This window comes from Gopherus flavomarginatus, chromosome 1, assembly GCF_025201925.1.
Source record: "Gopherus flavomarginatus isolate rGopFla2 chromosome 1, rGopFla2.mat.asm, whole genome shotgun sequence".
Classification (NCBI taxonomy): Eukaryota; Metazoa; Chordata; order Testudines; family Testudinidae; genus Gopherus; species Gopherus flavomarginatus.
This window is the reverse complement of record NC_066617.1, coordinates 203,508,173-203,529,275: the sequence shown is the minus strand read 5'-3', so window position 1 is coordinate 203,529,275 and position 21,103 is coordinate 203,508,173. Positions and strand designations below refer to the sequence as shown.

The 21,103-nt window shown below is 41.3% G+C and overlaps 1 protein-coding gene across 7 annotated transcripts in view; it reads left to right on the top strand.

The window, feature by feature from the left end:
• The window catches only part of RUNX1 (RUNX family transcription factor 1), a 219,772-nt gene that overhangs the window by 158,897 nt on the left and 39,772 nt on the right, over positions 1 to 21,103 (top strand). For all 7 annotated transcript variants that reach the window (XM_050929377.1, XM_050929344.1, XM_050929393.1 and 4 more), the window contains one exon: positions 49 to 153. In XM_050929377.1, the coding sequence (XP_050785334.1) occupies positions 49 to 153 (105 nt within the window). The remainder of the gene's footprint in view (positions 1 to 48; positions 154 to 21,103) is intronic.

Here is a 21,103-nt window from a genome sequence, read left to right as displayed (position 1 = left end):
GTTGTATTGTAATTATCAGCAAGAGAGTAATGTGCTTTCCTGTTGCAGGGAAGAGCTTCACCCTAACCATCACAGTCTTTACAAATCCTCCGCAAGTAGCCACGTATCACAGAGCCATCAAGATAACAGTGGATGGACCTCGAGAACCCAGAAGTAAGTGATCTGGCAACAATGTTAATGCAGGTGTGAGATTCCATATTAGAACAGGGATTCATCACCTGTCAAATTAAATGCAGCAAAATATAAGATTCATTGGGAGCAATGGATGTACTTTGAGCTAAGGCTATCCACTAATGATTTTAAATATGCCTCTCTAGAGCTTAGTTCTGCACGAGTGTATTCTGTTGTTCAAAAAAGTATTTGAAGTGCTCTGCACTTGAAGGCAACAAACACAGGTATGATTTGTATAGTACATAAGACCAAAGGGATATTGGGTAAAAAGAGGACAGGATGTACATTATGCAGCATTTTCTGGTCACTTTGACTTTCAGATGGTCAAAGGATTTTTAACTTTAGAACCCAAGATGCCATTAGTTTAACTTTTCAAAGTTGGCAGACAAAAGCAAAAAAAAAAAAAATCAGAAAGATGACAACCGATGTTCTTGTATATAGTTTATTGTGCCTCATGCTGGTTTATAACTTAGGAAAACTGTAATTGTTAAAAACAGCCCTTCAAACAGACAGATGGAATTTACTCCACTGGGGCACACATTTTCACAGACAGTTGTTCTTGCCAAATTTTTTTAAAGCATTAAGTATGAATAGTAGATGAAAGATTTGCTATCTGTAGGGACAAATCCACAAATTTCACACAAGTACAGTTTTTGGAAAAAACAGATGTACAGTCATCAGATGCTCGTGCAACATGTGCTCTGCTTATTACCATGGGCAATAATTAACCTCAATCACTAACCTTCATGTAGAATTTTCATGTTTTTTATCAAAATGCCCTGATGTAAATTGAGGTTTGTGGTTTCCTTCTTTTATTCCCTCTGCACATTTGGCATAGGTTCTAACTGTTGCTTAAGAGAAGTCATCCCAGGAGAGGAGAACAGAAAGAAACGAACACCCACTAGGGGGTGATCCTTGTAAGCCAGGATTATTTACTGAGTGTTGGAAGAACAGTGAGGTTCAAATGGATAAATATAGTAGGTTAGAAAACTCTCAGGCTTTCAGCTGCCTTTTATTCTTACTAGTTGCCTGCAATTATGGGCTAGATCCTCAGCAGGTGTAAATCAGCATTTGCAGCTAGACTAATGTATTGAAGATCAGGTCCCTGGGTTTTTAGGATTTGAGACCAGCCTTTGAAACACAGAGGATCTTTTCTTTTCTTTTCTTTTCTTTTCTTTTCTTTTGTGTGGTGCTGATGTTTTGATCTGTTTTTTTGAATGGGTGTATACATGGTTCCTGAGAAATATCTCTAGAAAACAACCCAACTGTGCATGCAAAACAGGTATTTGTATATGCAAATACTAGATCTGCATGCACAGTCACCTGGCCATGTTCAGATTTTACAGATATCAGGTCGGCCTTAGGTTTTTTAATATGTGTCTGATAGAGTTCTAAGAAACAATATCATTCTGCTGATCTACTTGCTGGTTTAGATCAATTGCTCAGTTGGCATAATAGTTAATATTTAATAAGGTTTTACATTTAAGGGAGGAAGTAAAGAAATCATCCCTACTGAAGCTACATATGTATCTTCACAACTCAAACACATGTAAAAGCCTTTTTGTATGCAATTTCAATTTGTCATAGGGAAGTCAAACATATAAGATGAGTAATACACACAAGGAAGTTTTATGCACATAGTACTAAAGGGTCAAATTTTGTTTTGATAGAGACACATAACTCCCATTATTGCCAGATAATCTGTTGTATATAAAAGAATAGAACATTTGCTACTAAGTACTGTAGTTTGATATCCAATCAAGAGTTTCTTGAATTGCAGCAACTGTTACATATATTTGATATCTGCAATACTCTTTAGATAGTTGAGTAACATGCAGCAAACTGTTTGATTATATGGGCCTAGTCCAGCCCCAGTCAATGCAGTGAAGAGATGCTACCCAAAGCACACGTTATAACAGGCTTATGGGTAAACCTCAGTTTTCCTAAACCATGTCATGTCACCTGATTTTTATTAATTAGGCTGAAAATTCCCTCCACTGTCTAATTCTGTTCAGTATCTCTCATAACATTCAGGCAATTGAGGCAGTACTGAAGCATACCTTATTTTTCTATACTCTCTCACTCTGTGATTATGGCACTTTGGATTTCTTGAATCAATCAGATCAAATGCAGTCATCTGTACAAAAATAGCTTGCATTACTGCTATCTGCATAAACATATTTTAAGGGGTTCCTTGTACTCCATGCCATGTGTTGCAGGGATTGAAAATCACACTGTTCCAAGGTCAGGGCTTTGCTATGTTCAGACCTGAACCAGATCAAAAGAAGCACTGCTTAGAAAGAAATAGTTCGCAATCAGATTGCAACTTAAAAAAGAAACCGTTCAAAACTTTATTGACACAAGTAAAATTACATACATGCGTAAGTGTCTGCGGGACATAGCTAACTGCCTCATGAGCACGCCTTCCCCAGGGTCCCTCAGATATGCCCATTTTCCTTTACACTTTTTTTTCAAACTCTGTACACTTGCAGGTAACATGGGAGGCATATCAGTGCCCATTCTGGAGGCTTGTCCCTGATGCTTAGCCTTACATACGTTCATACATAGCCTAAGGTTGCATTTTCATTGACACACACATAGCCTTGCCCAGTGTGCTATACCGACTGCAAGGATTTGCTGAATTGGGGCCTAAATAAAAGTGTGTAGGGATGGGGATTATATTTTTATCAGAAATCTTTAAAGTCGTGGTCCTGTTTCTGGTCATCTTAAGGGATGGGCTTTTTTTAATTTGTTTTGTATTTTGTAAAAACTTATTTTTATGACATTTAAATTGAGGGTCAAATTTGACTTGACAGTGTCTCTCATCTCTAACTCTAGTGGCTTGTGATATATTGGCTGCAAACATCAATTTGAACTTTAAGGGGGGAATAAAACCCAAGATGGTAATCAAAATAATATGATTTTAAGGTGCAGTATTTTGCAGCCTGCCAGGGCTAGAAACACTTGGGCAGGCACACTACTAAGAGTGCTTTCGGGACTGGTAGTCTCTCCCAAGCATTGGTATGGTACCCAAGGATCAGACAGAAAAATGTCAATTCTCATATTTTACTTTTCACAATAGCAGCCTGACACCTCTGCTGGGGCGGAGTTAAAGTAGTAATCCTAATACAAAATTTTAATTGTTCTGGTTACCAATGAGTTTTAACCCTAAATATTTGAAAACATGAGGAACTTGTTATGGTGTTTTCTTTTCTTTTTTTCACCTGCCTTCAGAATTACAAGAGCACAAAATCAGCCTTATAATGGGGCTGTGGTTGCAACATTAACTTTGGAAAGGTTATCCCCTCTTCACAATAAATCAACACACACCTGCACAGTTGATCCTTGAACCCCGATCCTTCAAGACTAAAACCACAAGCCTCTACCACTTGAGCCCAAGGAATACCTCTATGAGCTACTTCTTGTATAAATATCTTGATGTTCTTTCTAAGATCTTGTCTATGCTTGCAGCAGCACACAGAGTATATGTAGTTACGTGTCACAGTGAAAGGCAGACTGTGTCCACCCTTGTCACTGCAGTGTGTAGCTACTCATGGCAGTGAAACTCTCTTGACAGTGGGGAAGCAGCAGGGAAAGGCTCTGGCAGCAAGGAGGCAGTGTAAAAAATAGCACTGTAGACTTTGGAGGTATTGCTTTGGCAGCTAGAGAGCCACGGTGTGTATATACTCTGAGGGTTCATGTGTATATGGCACCCTGCTTGCCTAAGACATGCCTCACTGTCCATACTGCTATTTATACCCATGCCATAAGTGTAGACATACCTTAAGTGGAAATCAATCAATAGAAGGCAACATTTTCACACTCAGAACCCAGTCCTGCTCCAACAGAAATCAATGGCTAACATTTCCAACTACGTGAATAAAGTAGTTGAAGTTGAGGTATTTAGATCTATTCACCACAGTGTCTTCACAGTGGTGAATCGACTGCTGACACTCCCCCATCAACTTTGCCTGAGCCTCTCACTCCAGTGGAGTACCATAGTCGACAAGAGAGCACTCGGCAGTCGATTTATCGTGTCTTCACTAGACGTGATAAATTGACCCCCGCTGGATTGATCGCTGCTCATTGATCCTGCGGGTAATGTAGACAAGCCCTAACATTAATGGGAACAAGACTAGGCCCTGAACTCCCATAGAAATCAATAGGTGCAGAATTAGTTCTAAACCTATCAACAACAAAAATCGTTTTACTAACTTTATTTGTTTTATATTTACAATATAATTACTTTAAAGTCATCAAATATAGTTTTCCACTGTATGGAAAGTTTAAAAAAGCAGCAACAAGCCATTTTTGAGCTAAGAATAAATTTAAGACAAAGGTCAAAATTCAAACCAGAATAATTTTTAATGAGCTTTAACTTAAAAAAACCCGAACCTAACACAGATCAACAAACTGTCTTCAAACTTTGCAGAAATGTGCTCTCTTGTCTTCAGTGATTATTTGGTCAAACATGTCTGACACAAAGTTATAGAGGTGTCGCATTAGGGCTTTATAATGAAAGCTGTCTGCCTCCTTAATTTATGTGCAGAGGATGGGCAAAAGGTAAAACAAGAACATGTAATGTGATCTTAAGCTATTTTTGTCAAGTAGAAAAGTACAGATGTCCAGGGATGTAAAAACATTATTCATTATCTCCTGGATTTTTTTAAATTAAGTATTTATGATGTGTAAAGGTGTGAATAATATGCCACATACTACTGTGAGTGCATGTCTGCATAGATATGTACAAAACCAAATTTCTCAGATGTGGATCCTGAAATGCTTGCACAATTATGTACTTTATGGGTACTTGATTACAATGATTGTGCGTGGAAACGGCCAATTATTTGTTTACTAGTCAATTTGCATATGTAAATACCAGATTTCCATGTGTGGTAACTGCATGTACAAATTAGTTCAGAATTGTGTCTGGTTTTACATTTTTTTTCTGCCTTTCTGAATATGTATATCTATGCAGTGTTTCTTGTAAAATTATTGTAGTGCATAGAGCCATGTCACAAAAGGACATGACTCTTCCTCCACTACTTTATTTATTTTTTAAAAGTTTTCATTTTCCAGTTTTTCATAAATGCTTATTTTTGACTTTTGTATAAGAGGGAAACATCCTACACTGGCAAGTAGATAGGATGACCTAAGAGCTCATTTTCAACTCCATCTTCTCTGATTTTATGACTCATAAAGCAAGTTATGTTTCTATGAACTAAGTCCATGGGAAAAATCATTAGCAGTATCCAGATCAAGAGAATTGCTCCTGGAAACTTGATAGAAATATTATGTTGATGATTCTTAAATTAAATATGGCCCTAAGGCTGTCTGACATATGGCTGCTCTTAAAAATGATTTTCCTTCCTTTGACTTCTTTTAGTTCTTCCTTTTGGATTGTTTTAACTTCACAGCTCTGAAGTGATTCCCTAGTAGAGCTGTGTGCTGAAGGCACAGTGTAAATTCAAAAGGATTTGTAGATTTACACCAGACTTTTTTTTTTTTTAAGCTGAGTTGTCCAGGCAAAAGCTGACTGTTAAAGGTGTTTGTTCAGCATGAATATATGGTTGTCCCAATTAATTTTGGCCATACATAATTAACTTTATGAACTCCTCTCAAGGAGCAGTCTGGGGTGTAGGTTGCTGAGCAGAATTTGAGGAAGAATGTAACAAAGGGCATGTCTGTGCTGAAAACTTACGTCAACCTAATACAGGTGATATGTGTCCTCACCAGGAGTGTTTCCACCTACCTAAGAAGGGCAGTGTGAGGAGCTGCCGGGCTCCCAGCTCCGCTTGCTGCTCCCCAATGGGCTCCCATCACCACGCCAGCTGCCCCCCCTTCTCTGTTCCCTGCTCTCCGCTGGGTGACCTGGTGTGCCGTCCCCCCCACTCTCGGCTTCATGCTCCCCACCTGGAGTGGGACAGCATCTGGCTCTTGCCTGCCCACTTCTCACTGAGAGGGGGGCAGCTGCCCGGGTTCCCAGCAGGTTCTCAGCAAGGAGCCCAGCAACAGCTGGGCTGAGAGTGCCGAGGACTTTCTTGTCAATTTCACGGCTCCGGCATAGAGTCATGAAATTGGCAAGAATGACAGCCAAAGGCTGCTGTAAGTAACCCTAACTACACCAACATCAGCCCTATCCCTCTTGTGGAGGCAGATTTGTTATGTCTGTGTAGTACGGCTCATGTATTAGGAAGCAAGGCTCTAGTGTCTACACTGACATAGTTAGGTCGACATAAACTGCCTTATGTTGACCTAACTGTGTAGTGTAGACCAGGGCAAAGAGGCTGGCCAGACAGACATTATCCAATTCTATTGCCAGCTGGCAGCATTAACAAGAAGACTGAGGCCAGTATTCATTCTCCACCTTTGATCAATTGTGATCCACCTTTGATCATTCAGTGTATTTAAGTGCAGGACAGCAGCTTGTCCAGAGGCTAGTAAGTGATTAAATCCCAGCTGTAAAGATCAGGGATGAGATCATACCTTTCCATGGAAAAACCTATGCAAGGTGCCTCTGAGGAAGGAACTCTCCAAGGATCCTCTTATGGAGACCTTTTCATTGGGTGATTGCCCCTCCTTCTCTCCCAGGTATCTTTTCTGGGAATTCTTCCCAGGGCTGGAGAGGAAACGTTGTGTGTCTGGCCAGTCCATTCCTTCCCTTGACCTGTGCAGTCTGTTCCCCACTCTCTACACAGACCCTGGATCCACAGAGCACCTTCCACAGGGCTTGGAGGAGAGTGGGCAGTGCCCACAACTGGATGATCCCTCTCTTCATAGGCGCCGACTCTGTGGGTGTTCCGGGGCTGGAGCACCTATGGGAAAAAAATAGTGTGTGCTCAGCACCCATCGGCAGCCCTGTGGATCTGCTCCTCCCCCCGAGCCCTCCCACCCCCACTCTGCCATGCGGATCAGCTCTTCTCACTCCCTCTGAGCACCTCTCGCCCTCTGTGATCATCTCTTCCGCAGGGCGGAAAGAGGCGGGTAGGGGTGGAGACTTGGGGGATGGGGTGGAGTGGGGCAGGGTCTGGGGCAGAACAGGGGTCGAGCACCCCCCAAGAACTCAGAAAGTCATCACCTCTGCCTCTCTTTCCCAGGGAAGCTGGGAGATCTGTGCATAAATGGTCCCCTGTGCATTCACATCTGGGATGGATGATCTCACTGGGTTTTTATACAACTACCATTTTTAAACCTTGCTTTAGGGCTTGTATACAAGGAAAAACTATTGCATTGCTTTGGGACCTACTGTATTGTACAACCTGACTTGACAATATATGTTAGATTTTGTCAAGTGAGGGTTAGATAAAAGCTTTAGGTCCCAAAAGTGAAAACTTATTTTACTAGTTATATTGCACTAATCTGCTAACTCCCTAGAACCCTATAGAGTAAATTAATTATGATAAATTAGTTTGGGACTTCTGTGTCTGTACTCGGTTTCTATTAAACACAGCTTTGACTGAAAGCCAAAACATTTTTCAAGTCTTTCTTTTTGTCTCAATGAACTAAGATAATGTTAAATGCCTTCAAATCCTTTCTTTCTTTCTTTGGAACCGAGACTAACGTTTAAGAAAAGATTTGTATCAAACTGTAATGTAGAAATCACATGTGAATAAGTGGCTGTGTCACCATGATAAAGTGATGGTACCCCCCAGGATTTCACCGATTACTTATCAGACCCTTTCATTCACCTGGGGATTTATAATATTTCACAAATTATTTGGCAGAAAATTCAAATGAAAAAATTAAATGATATTTTTGGCTTGCTAGACAATAAAATGAGAGAGTGAGTCAGAATCGTATTACTTCTATAGAACCAGTTGTGTGCTAAGCATTTCACAGATCATTTGTCCTCTAAAGATCAGCACCCAGCATTGCTAGTTACTTTTAAAAAATCTTGGCCAAAGTACTTTTCCCCTAAGAGCTTCCAATGTAAATAGATCGTGTATAGACAAAGAATGAAATGAACACAAATGATTGAGCACTGATGTGTGCATATTCTCTATTCATGTATTTTCTTGTATTATTAATACTTAGTGGGGAGTAGGATTTCTGGGTTTAAATTATGAGTACACAACAAAGACTTTTTAAACAGCTTATATAATTTTCATATAGAAGTGTACAGCGGCAGTGTGAAATTACAAAACATTCTAGCTCAAATCTCAACTATACAGCTTAATATGTATGTTGTCTTTATATATATATATATATATATATATATATATAATTTCATTACTTGTGTTCTTTTTACATTTTTTTCCGTATGTGAGTCATGTTGGAGAAACCATTGAGGAACAGTGACTAAGTTCACCTTTAAGCAGAATAAAACATTGCACTATGTGAGCATACACAAAAGGAAACATGGCATGCTGAAGAAAAGTTATCTTAACAGATGGAAAATGCAGGGCATTCCCAGCAATCTATCAGTCGCTGGGATTGCTTTGCATTGTCCCAGAGCAGCAAGGAAATATTGGCACAAAAGATAAAATTCCTGTCATGCAGATGCTAATTGTCCCTCCCAAGTATGTATACTGCCTCTTCCACCCTCTAATTTTTAAAATTATTTTGTTAACAAAACCATTTTGCTGTAGGGTGTAATGAGAGCAAGAGAGATAAAAGAAATAAATTGTGTTGTCAGTTTGTGACTAGTGATAGTATGTTCTGAAAAGAATCTGAATTATGAGGAAATAGGTCTGCCTATGACACACACATGTTTACAGGATGGCACTGAATTATAGCAGCGTGCTCTACAAGGGCTTGCATTTTAGGACCATCTGGAAGACGTTGTTGGTACGGAATGTTGCTGGCTACCTGCTTGGCAATGGCAGCTTCAGACGTTAATATTAAGTCAATTCTTCAAAGTCTGAACTGACTTCTCATTGAAGGTGCAATTTCAGGTATTGAAACTGATCTATAAGGGCCTTTGTGGTTTGGATCCTGGCTACCTGAAGAGACCCCTTCTCCCCTCTCCTTATGTGATACTGCAACAGTTGAGGTGTTCATGATAGTCTCAAGGTTTGAATGTCTTGTGGCCAGTGGCAGAGTATTCTCAGTGGAAAGCCCTTTTTACTTTGAAACTCACCACCAGGCTGGTAGGGCCTAAGTCTGTTGACTTTCAGGGCATGGGACAAGGCCCATCTATTCTTAGACCGTAACAGAGTAATATGACTGGTAATTTAGATCTATTCAATGTGGGGTATTTTTCTGCTGTCATTTGTGATAGACACCTATTTTATAATAATATAAACAGCTTTATAAATGATACACTGACATGTGAGTTTGCATTTCACTGAGAAAATATTTTATTTTAGGAGTAAGCTAGGTATAGTGACTCGTGGTGTGAGACAGGACATGTTCCAGTGGTAAGAGCATGAGACTAAGGGCTTGTCTTCACTATGGGGTAAGTCAACCTAAGTTACGTGAATAACATGAATAATGTAGCTAGAGTCAACATAGCTTAAGTTGACTTACCCTGGTGCCTTCACTGTGCTGTGTCCATGGGAGACACTCTCTGTTCGACTTCCCTTACTCTTCTCAAAGAGCTGGAGTACTGGGGTTGACTGGAGAGTGCTCTGCCATTTCTGCAGCAGCGTCAATCTCCCCATAGGGAAGACCAGACCTAAAAGACAGTAATTCCAGAGTTCTAGTCCTTCCTTAGCTGTGCATCTATGTGTGATCTTTGGCAAATCTCTTAACCTTTTTGTGTCTTATATTTTTGTTACCTGCACAATGGTAAATTAATACCAAGACTTTGTTTACAGTGAGTTTTTTGCACCAGTGAAGGTAAATTGATGTAGCTTCACTATAGCAAATCCCTAGTGTAGATATGCTACACTGGTATAAGCCATGACTTGCAGCAGTGGAATAAGTTATTGTGGAATAAGTTGTACTAGTGTAAGTCAACATTTATGCTTTTGTAGATACACTTGTGCAAAAAACTTCAGTATATACAAGCTCTACCCATCTACATTCCTAGGTGTTTTAATTAGCTAATTGCAGCACCTACTTCACGAGAGGATCAGTCGACTGTTGTTTGTAAAGTACTTTGAAGATGAAACAAGAAACACACAGATTACTTCACCGATCAAGTAACCACCCCAAACACACCAAGAAATCTTCTGTCCAGGCACTCTGATACTACAGAACATGCTCCAAGGAGAAAGTCCGGGATACACACCTTAACACACTTAAAACCTCTGGTGGAATGCCCTTGTTTGGTGAAGGCAAAGTAGATTGCAGATATCCCGGGAGAACTCGCTTTAATACAGGAGATAAAGACCTCTGACTGCACACTGATAGTTGTCCCCTACACCCCGCACTGGAACCTGAACAGCCCTCCAACCTCACCAAGCTCATCATTAGAAGCAAGCTCCCCAAGGACCAAGACACCAACTCAAAGCAGTACTAGACTCTAGCATAACAACAGATGCAGAATCCCAGACATATCTCCACTGCTATAATGATCGATACCCCCTATAACACACCTTTCAAGATCTATGGGTCATACACCTGCCTATCACAACATGTGATGTACCTCATCCAGTGCATTAAATGCCCCAACGACAACTATGTAGATGAAACAAAACAATCACTACGCTCTCAAATGAACTCACATAGAAAAAGGATAAAAGACAGAAACACCATTTCACCCATGGGTGAACACTTGTTACAAAATGATCGCTCCATATCTGACCACTGAGAGGAAACTTGCACAACATCTTCATGAGCCTAAGAGCTTAAATTCGTAACTCTGATAGACACCAAAAATGATTTGTGGCTCATTACAACAATCTACAGCTGTAGAAGTGTTAACTGCCCACTTCACCTTGAATGGTGTCTTGCAACATGTGTTTACTCCTTATCTGTTCCGGCTTGTATTTAGCTGTGGCACTCTGAGGCTAGGTCTACACTGGGCGGGGGGAGGGGGGAGGAGGAGAAGGTTGACCTAAGATACACAACTTCATCTACGCAAATAGCGTAGCTGAAGTCGGCATATCTTAGGTCGATTTACCTGGCCATGAGGACGGTGGCGAGTTGACCACTGCTGCTCCCCCGGCAATTCTGCCTCTGCTTCTCAGCGCAGTGGAGTTCCAGAGTCGATGGCAGAGCCATCGGGGATCGATTTTATCACATCTACACTAGATGCAATATTTGATCCCTGATAGATCAATACTACCTGCCGATCCAGCGAGTAGTATAGACATACCCTGAGTCCTTTTCCCAGACATCAAGAAGAGCTCTGTGTAAGCTCAAAAGCTCGTCTCTCTCACCAACAGAAGTTGGTCCAATAAAAGATATTACCTCAACCACTTTGTCTCTAGTTTTGCTGACAGTACAAGTTCCTTTCTTACATGAGCAGTAAAGGAGAGGATGTCAGATATATAGCAGAGTTGAGGGAGTATAAGGAAGGAATTGCAGTAAGAATGCACTTTGTTATAAAAGTTATTTTAGTTGTTTTTTGTAATCATCAGTTCATCCTACTTGATCCATCTTTCTTCAAACTGTTCAATTTTGAATCTAAAACAGTCACCAAATCTTTCAATTTCTCTTAAATCTTTTCATTCTTGTTGACCTCATTTCTGTAGTAGGTATTTGCTTTTACAACCATAGTTCTCATTTATTGACGGTAGTGCACATTTTTAAGTATTTATTTGTACTTGTATTTGTATTCTGGGATCTTCAGACATATTCAACATTGGTCTAACTTGGCTCCCATTGAAGTCTTGGTAGAACTCTCAATAAGGTCAATTGGAGCAGAGTTAGGCCAGTGCAAGTGCATTTGAAAATCCCTCCCTAAAAAAGCAGTAAATTCTCCACTTCCTTACCAGATGACTCTGCAGCACTGCCAAACCCCTGCAGTGCACAGAGGAGAGGTGATCATCATTTATCCAAGGAGAACCTTGTAGTATTAAGGCTGGTGAACAAGTACGTCTTTCTGACTGTTCCATAGGAATATGGGGAAATACCAAGTAGACTTGTGTGTAAGCAAAGCAACCTAATCAAGTTATTTTATTTAACATAATATATTTACTTTAGCAGGCAGAAGAAAGAGCACAGAGTAGACAGCTGGATATATACGTGTTGATTGTTCCTTCTCACTTAGGAACCATTCCTATAGAGTGCTGAATACTCTCAACTTCCGCTGAAATCAATGTTGAGTGAGGTTGCTCAGCAACTCACAAGACTGGGCAGTTTAACTCTTTCAGATTTTATTGGTCTTGTCTTTCCTTAGTCTTCCTTTGTCATTAAGGACCATATTCTGATCCTTGATTTAAAGCCTCAGGCAATGAGAGGTTCAAGCTTCTGTAGGGGCCCTGCAGGGGGTCGGGGGAAATGGAATCAAGCCTAGGATGTGCTGTGCAATCAACTAACTGCAGTTTCCAGGCTGCAGCACATAAACTGTCTATGTGCCTACCACATAGGGTGGCTAGCCAATGGATCGATATAGTTTGTGGACCTACTGGCATTGCCTCTGTCCTGTTCTGCATCCTCCCCCAAATGCCTTCTGCACTGCTGTTGAGAGAGCTGCACTGAAGCAAAGTCCAGTGGTGTGTGCCAGGGAGTTCCACCAAGTCCCATAACACGACGTCTCCACAGTCCACTTCCTCTCTCCACCTCCATGCAGCAGAACACCTGTGGTTCTTCTGCTTTCTAGGCCCTGTCACTTACTCCCAGAGCTGGGCTAGGAGTGGGGAGTTGTGCCCCTGAGAACCGGAATTTAAAAGCAAAAATTGTCAAATATTCCTACACCACGCTGTGTTATTCAAAACAATCTGCTGTAAATGCCGAGCTTTTCTGGAGTCCTGATTAGTAAGAAGTTTTCTTAGTTATGGAGTTTAACAGACTGCTAGGCACTCAGGGTGAAGGCATAGCTTTGTGTCTGCACAGCGTCGTTGCTTCTCAGTGAGCAGCCATGTTTTTCACATTGGGGTTAATTTCCAGAAGTAAAAATGCTTTTATGCTGGAGTCAGAGCAAAACTTGTCTTCTGGTATTAGATGCTGTAGTTGTTTCCTTCATGTAGACACACACAGAAACACTGGAGGCTGTCATCGTTGTATCCTTCTCTGATACACTGGAATGAACAAGTTCCTGGAAAAGGATTCTGTTCCAGAGGTGATTCAGATTCTTGCCTTTTGCCTATCAGCCACAATGGGCAAAATGAAAAAGCAGTTGAGTTTTAACAAATTTTAAAAGGTGTTTCATGGGGGCTAGGCTGTTCACGTTTTGGTTGTGCAATGGCCTCTGCCAGAGGAGTTCGACTCCGATGTCCTAAGAGAGCGAGAATGGTGTATAGAGGAGGCTGCGTACTTCTATCTGTGAAGTAACTGAGAAAGATTTGTCTGTCCTACAGCACACTCTGTCGATATCTGAAACAATATTAGCCTGCATATCACAGAAAGAGCAACTTGTTTGTTCTCCTTAGCCCTGAACAGGTGAGGATTAGTATGTATAAACGGAGGAGGGGAGATATGTGAGGGAAATTAAACCAGCCAGTGAGGGAAAGTGCTCCCATTTCTTTGTACAGCATCAAACTTTTCATCCAAAGTATAATAGTTCGAGGCAAGGAACTAATTTGATCAGCTTTCTAAGACTGACTGATCAGGAACTGTAAGCCTGCGGTGTAATCTTAACACAAACTGGCGGAAAAGTTTAGGCTGTAACATTGACTTAATTACTAAGAATCTGCGTGCCTTCCTGCCTACCCACTGCATTATGGGCTGGTCTTGGTTACCTGCTCTACCTATCTTCACAATCTAGCCACGAGAAGTTTTGGTTGACCACATCACTTCCCTGTTGAAAGTTAATACTGTTTGACTCATTCTATGCTGCTAACACCAAGCCAAAGAAAACAAGCTTAAAGAATAACTTGCTTGTATGCAGTTTGGAAACTACTCAGAGGCTCTGCTTTCAAAATACTTTACAGTAGCTTACTATATCTCTCTGCAGCTGCAAAGAAAATGAAGGAAATAAAAGTGGTGCAAAAATATAAAATAAAGACTAGGCAGAAGCACAAGAAATTTATGAGCTCTCAATGAGCGGGAATCTTGCTTGGGCACTACATAGTATTACTACAGTGGAGGGACTGTTAAGTCAAAGAAGAAAATGTTCAAACCATTTCACTGAAAAGTCAGGTATTCTGAACTATTGCACAGCAAAACAATCATGAGTTAAATTATTTTCCATGTACTCAATGAATGCAAAGATATATATATATTTTGTTCAAGGCAAACAAATAGTGTAGCTAATTTTTTCAGGGGATTATGTTTTCATGTGTTGTCCAAGTTTGAACGGTAAACGTCTAAGGTGGGAAAATTCACTTTTCCTGTTGTAATTCTCTGTAACATGGCTTAGACTCGGAGCATGAACAATGGTTATTACAGCAATGCAGGCATAATCCCGTAAAGTGGACGCAGTCAATGCTGACGGAAGACTTTTTCTGTAGGGGAAGGAATGCCACATTGCCCCCCCCCCCCCCCCCCAAAAAATAAAAAATTGGAGATATACCAATCTCCTAGAACTGGAAGGGACCTTGAAAGATCATTGAGTCCAGCCCCCTGCCTTCACTAGCAGGACCTGTTTTTGCCTGAGATTCCCTAAGTGGCCCCCTCAAGGATTGAACTCACAACCCTAGGTTTAGTAAGCCAATGCTCAAACCACTGAGCTCTCCCTCCCCCTAACAACAGTAACTAGGTTGATGGAGGGACTCTTCCATTGACAAAGCTGCGCCTACACTTGGGGTTAGGTGGGAATGGGAATTTTTCCTTAACTAACTTTAATTTTAGGCCAGGTCTTAGATTGTTGTCATTCCAGTTGAGGCAAGGTAGGATCAGGAAGTATATACTGCCTAGAGTAATTAACTCTCCCAGGTTCCCAGTCTGGTACCTTTTGCAAGCCCTAAAATGTACTGATTAAATCATTTAACCAAAAAGGAATAACAGTGTGAAACTAATGTCTCTCAGTATGAAACTAATATCTCTTCAGATTTTTACTTTGGACAGAGCTATCATTTTATACTTTTATTTTGTTTCCACACCTGTTCATTTATTCATGTTGGCAGCAATTATGTCTTAGGCCACATCTACATTCCAGGGACTATCATTGCATAGCTAAAGTGCTGTAGCTGTGCTGGCGTAACCCTGTAGTGTAGACGCAGCCTACAGCAATGGAAGTGGTTTTTCTGTCAGTGTAGGAATGCTGCCACCCTGAGTGATGGTAGCATTCTTCCATCAATCTCACTATGTCACCACTGGGGGTACGCTGGCATAGCTGTTGTGCTCAGGAGTGTGGATTTTTCACACCGCTGAGTGCAGTAGCCATGTTGACCTAACTTTTAAGTGTGAACCAGGCCTGAGCCCCATGTCTGGAGTATATTTTTAAGGCAGTTTTTGTGAGGAAGAATGCCAACCATAAAGAAATAAAGGAGGCTTTTGGCAGTGTATTTCTCGTGTTCTAACCTTGGCAGGGATTAGCTCTTTTAAAAGTACATATGTTGTGGTTAAAAAAAGTAAGATGAGGGTATAATTTTGCAAACTAATGTAACTTCCATGAACTGATTCTTCTTTAAAACATTCCATATGCTCTGTTGCATTATTGTTATTTCAGTAAGCTGGCCTATTTCCACATATGAACCTTGTGTTGCTCCCAACAGTGATGCATAAGCATGAGTACCAGCCTCAGGGCAGACAGTTAAAAACCAGGGCACAAACTCCAACTTGTTGGTGAGTTCTGAACTTAGATTTCACCAATCAGCTACATCAAGTGCAGAACTTTAACAGCCTTAACATGGAGTCCCAGACAGTCCTCTCTGGTACTCCGGTCTGTCTTGCCACCCAGGAAAGCATATCTCTGTGATAAATGGCCCCGTGTAACATGAATCACAGCAATATTCAGGGTACTCCTCATCCCAAAGGACCAGTCCCTTACCCCAGGTCAATTGCGCTTTAGGTCTCACACCAGAGACAATGCTTGTAGCCAGTCCTCCAATAAACTATATGAAAACTTATTAAATAGCAAAAGGAAATTAGAGAGGTTTTTACAAGGTTAAAGCAAGCACACGCAGTCACACAAATGAGTTACTGTCTTAGGTTTCAAAAGGTAATATAAGTTTCTATAATCAGCAAGCTCCATTTGTCCTTTAGGGCTAACCCAGGCTAAGCAGCTGGAGATCTCTTGCTTATGCCTAGAAATACCTTGTCTCTCCCTCCCCTTAGAATCCAACTTCCTTTGGTTTGGGGGTTTTATGCCTCTCCTGTTATATGCAAACTCAGTTGATGGGAGAAGTCCACTTACATGACTCATGGGGAGAAGAGCAGAATAGTCTTTAGTCCTTTTGTTGCTGGTGTCTCAATCAACATGTAGGGAGGGTAAGATGCAGCTATAGCCTGTCTGGTATTGATGGGCCTTCTTTTTGGGGAATGGCGTAACAATTTCTGTAGAAAAGCAGCTCTTCACACCAGTTAGTGTCCCTCTCCTGGATGGCAATTCACACAGTCACAGAAGCTCACCATACAACTACTCAAATATTACATTACCAAATGGAGCACAGATGTTACAAGTGAGATTAATGCACGCAGCAACTCACAAGCATTCAGTAAAGTCTAAATACTAAACACTTTCTTATAATTCCGATACCTATTTTATCAATATTAACTCACAAGTGAGCCAGTCAGATTCCAGCTCTGTATCTGTCATTGTCCTGATGAGACATGAGGACCTTAGCATGAACTGGCACCTGGCTTGCCAGCAGCCATATCTATATATGTCACCATTCAGTAGAAACATTGGTGGAGGAATGGGAAGCAAAACAAATTCCCTTTTTGTTAAGGTTTAGGTAGGATATATTCTAGCTACCAATTAGTGCTGTACAGCAGGGGCTCTCAACCATTTTCTTGCTGAGGCCACCCTCAACATGCTATAAAAACACCAGGGCCCAGCTGGGGCTGTGGGCTGGGTGGGGGGATGGGGGACCCTTGGGCATAGACCTAGTTTTACTTCTATTTGGGGGGTAAGGGCTCGAGCCAGCTCTGCAAGGCGGGATCTAGGGAGGGAGCACCACCTCCACTCAGGAGGCCACCCAGCCTGTCTGGGCTGCGGGAACGTAACCAAAAAATGTAACTCCAAGTGGGGACTCAGTTCAAAAAGTTTCAAAACCGCTCAGAGTGCAGGGAGAGGGGTAGCTAGGGCCTGTGCGCATGCAAGGAGGTAGCTCGGGGTGTAGGGAGGGGGTAACTAGGGGCTGTGTGTGTGGCGGGGGGGACTCCAAGTGTGGGCTTCCAGCTTTGGAGGTAGGTGCTGGGGCTTCTGGCTTCAGCCCCCTGCTTCTCTTGGCTTGTTGGAGGGGGAGGGGGGAGTTTTCCAGCTTCAGCCCTGCCCTGCTCCCAGCTTCAGGGGCTTGGGGGCGGGGTGCTGGCCTTAGCCCCGTGCCACTCCTGGTTTGAGGGGGGCCGCCAGCTTCATCCTTGCACTGTTTCCAGTACTGGGGGAAGGGGTGCCGCCTTCAACCCTGTGCCACTCCCGGCTTCAGCACTGGGGCTCGGGGCACCAGGTTTCAGCCGCAAGGCTTCGCGGCCCCCCTGAAGGGGTTCATGCACCCCCACTGGGCCGCGGACCCCTGATTGAGAACCACTGCTGTACAGTACTTGTTCACCCAACATGCACTTTTTTTTAACAGAATAGGTTTAAACAGGAGGATGGGAAAAAAAACATGGAAAACTAATTTAAGACATGTACAAGTTGGATTATCAGGGTGGAGAAATAGAAATGCCCAGACAAGTTCAGGAGCTGCCAAAAGGCGGCTAAGGTTGTGAAGTCTGAGTCCCATAGTAGAGAGGGATCATAGTGGGAATGTCTAATATCTATACATGCTTGCAGATACCCACCAAAAATAAACTGTCCTCCCAAAAGGACCCCAAATGGGTGAGGTTGGCTTTGTGAATGGCCAAAGAAGATGCATCTAGGAATGATGTCACAGTATCAGTTAGTTTGTATTTGGCTTTACTCTGTAGTGACATCACTAGACATTCCACTTTAGGTGACCATCTGGATGCCAGTGAGTGCTCAGGCGAATGTCACACATACATAATATCCAGCCTATTCATGCACTTCCCAGCACCCACAGGTCTGTGGTCAGTTTGGATATGATGGATGACTGACATAACTGAATCTAGTCAGAATTATAGACACAATGCAAAGCTGTTTGGGATAAAACTACCTACCTTGATATTACTACCATCTGGAAGGTGGATGTTAGGGATGTATACTACTTTAAAAAAAAAACCACAACCATTATTGCTGCCATGTGCTAAATTGAATGCATGATTCCCTCCTCCACCCACTTTTTTCTCACTGTAACAATAATTGGAACTGAGATATAAAACTGAAGGATATTCCTATCTATCTTCTGTAAATCATTGTCATGTTGTTTACTCATAAATTGGCTTGGAAGGATTAGCCTTTTAATGGTCAATGTCAGTAAATGTCGATTTCACCGTATGCACACAAACTGATGGAGAAACAATTCCACTGAGGATCACAGAAATGTATAGGTAGGCAAAGAAAGAAAAACGCTGCTTGAAAACTTACAAAGTTTGATTTAAGGATATTTACTTTGCATGTTTTGACATGTGATGTTAACAATTTGTGTTGTAAAGGTTATGAGGCTTTAACTTTTTGAATTTCAATGTCTACTGTCATAAAATAATTCTTGTCTGACCTTCCCTCTCCCAATGTACCACAATGGTGAAAATTTTAATTGATAAAAATTGAAAAATGTGCTTAAAAATAAACATAGATATTGTCCATCGGAATTATTTAAAAAATAAAAATTGAACTCTGCCAAGGCTATTCTTAAAGTAATATGCAATTTCAAAGAGGAGTTAATGTAGCTTGAGGTTTTGGACTGGAAGACTAAACATATTTATATTTTATATCTTGTTATCTTCTCTTCTTTTTTCACCTGATTCTGTAAATATAAATATAAAACAAGTTCAAAGAAATAAATAATAAAATGAGTTTAAAGGAAGATAACTCTGGAGTTTATTTCTTTTTGCACACCTCAAGAGGCAGCTAGAAATGCTGACATTGTATCCCTATGGCCAGCCACAATATTAAACACTAAATGAGTAAACATTTACAATTAACATTCAGTGTGCAAAAAAATGGGGGCTGCCAAGATATTTTCAAAATCCAGTGTTTCAGCCAGATGGACTCAGTTCAAGCTGAATGCTCTACAGTCTCTTAAAGCCTATAAAAGTGCATTTTCCCCCATTAAGAGGAAAATGACTTTCATGTTGTATTTCAGTAAAAATATCAGAAAAGTTAGTGTTTTCGCTATGCACCTTATTTCAGATTCTGTGCAAAGAAGATGACATTTAAAAGGGATATAAAAAATGGGATTCAACCAGATTGGATGCCCTGTTTATTCTAAATAGAGTCCTAAATATTGCATTAATAGCATGGCCTTGCAGTCCAGGAAAAAACCTGCCACCCTTTCTTCCCTCTCTGTGTTCAAAGGACACTTGACACAACAGAGCAGAGGGAGTTTAGAGAAGGCAAGGAATGGAGGATTGGGCCCCAATGTCGAGTATAATCTATCATTTGGCACTACAAGCGCTGAGCCCGGTTCTCCTCTTTCTTACATCAGTTTTCCACCTCAGTGATTTCAGTGGAGTTACTTCTGATTTACACAAGCTGGAGTGAGATGAGAATCAGATTCTCAGGGCCAAATCCTAAACTGCTATAAAGCACTACAGCTCCATTAAAATCAATGGAACTGCACCAATTGATAGCAGCTGAGGATCTGGCCCACAAGATAACAAGAAGAAGACTGTTAAATGAGCTAACCCGTGAGGGGGAAACAAATCACTGTCTGGCAAGTGACCTGCCACAAATGATTCTTTTATAACTACAGAACACCTAAACATTTTGATGTTCACCCTTAATATTATTACCTCTGTTATTTTCTCCCTGCCTCTCTGCTGTGGCTGGTTCCCTTTGTTCCCTTTAACCTCAATACTGCCACTATTTTCATGGGCTATAAAGTGTGAGAGGACTGCTTTGTGAATGAATTCCTGTTCCATCATTCTCCACCCTCTCATAGAGAGGAAGGATGGTTTTGTGATTAAGCACTAAATTAGGAGTCAGGAGTCTGTCACTCACTCTGTGACCATGGGCAAGTCAATTCTTCTTTCTGTGACTCAATTCTCCCATCTATAAAATGGGGATAATAATAAATCCCTCCCTCACAGAGATGATATGAGGATACAATTACCAATGTGTGGAAACTGCTCAGAGTAAAGCTAATAAATAGATACGTCATTCTAGCAATGCTCAGCCCATGCCTTTTTCTAGCTTGGGGAAACCATTTATATTAGTTATATTTTTCTGATACTGCATGCTGATACTGTAGGCTTTTGTGAAGTTAAAGTTCTTATACTGCTGCCTGCCAGGGTCATCTAGTAGAAAAAGGCTGAGTAGCTCAGCTGATTAAAAAACAACAACCCACTTTTGCTGTAAGTGGCACTTACCTGAAATGACGTTTCCAGTGATACCTCAATAGCTCCCGTCACAAACCTGCCTCACAAAACAAATGATAGTTTCCTCAAGATGGAGCCAGTGGGATCCCGTAATTCTTCTAAATAACGTTTACATCAATGGAATTTTAAAAGTCCCAGTTTGAATCCTCCCCTTCTAATCCGTTGCTCTTGCCACAGAGATTCCTGCTGCCAGGCTTTCACACTGAACTGCACTGCTAACTTAGGCTACAGTACAGTGGCACAGGTTTGCCATTATCACACATTGATGGAAAGGGTTTTTCTGTCAATGTTGTTAATCCACCTCTCAGAGAGATGCCAGGCCAATGGAAGAATTCTTCTGTTGACCTAGCCACGTCTACACAGGTGGTTAGGTTGATCATAGAATATCAGGGTTAGAAGG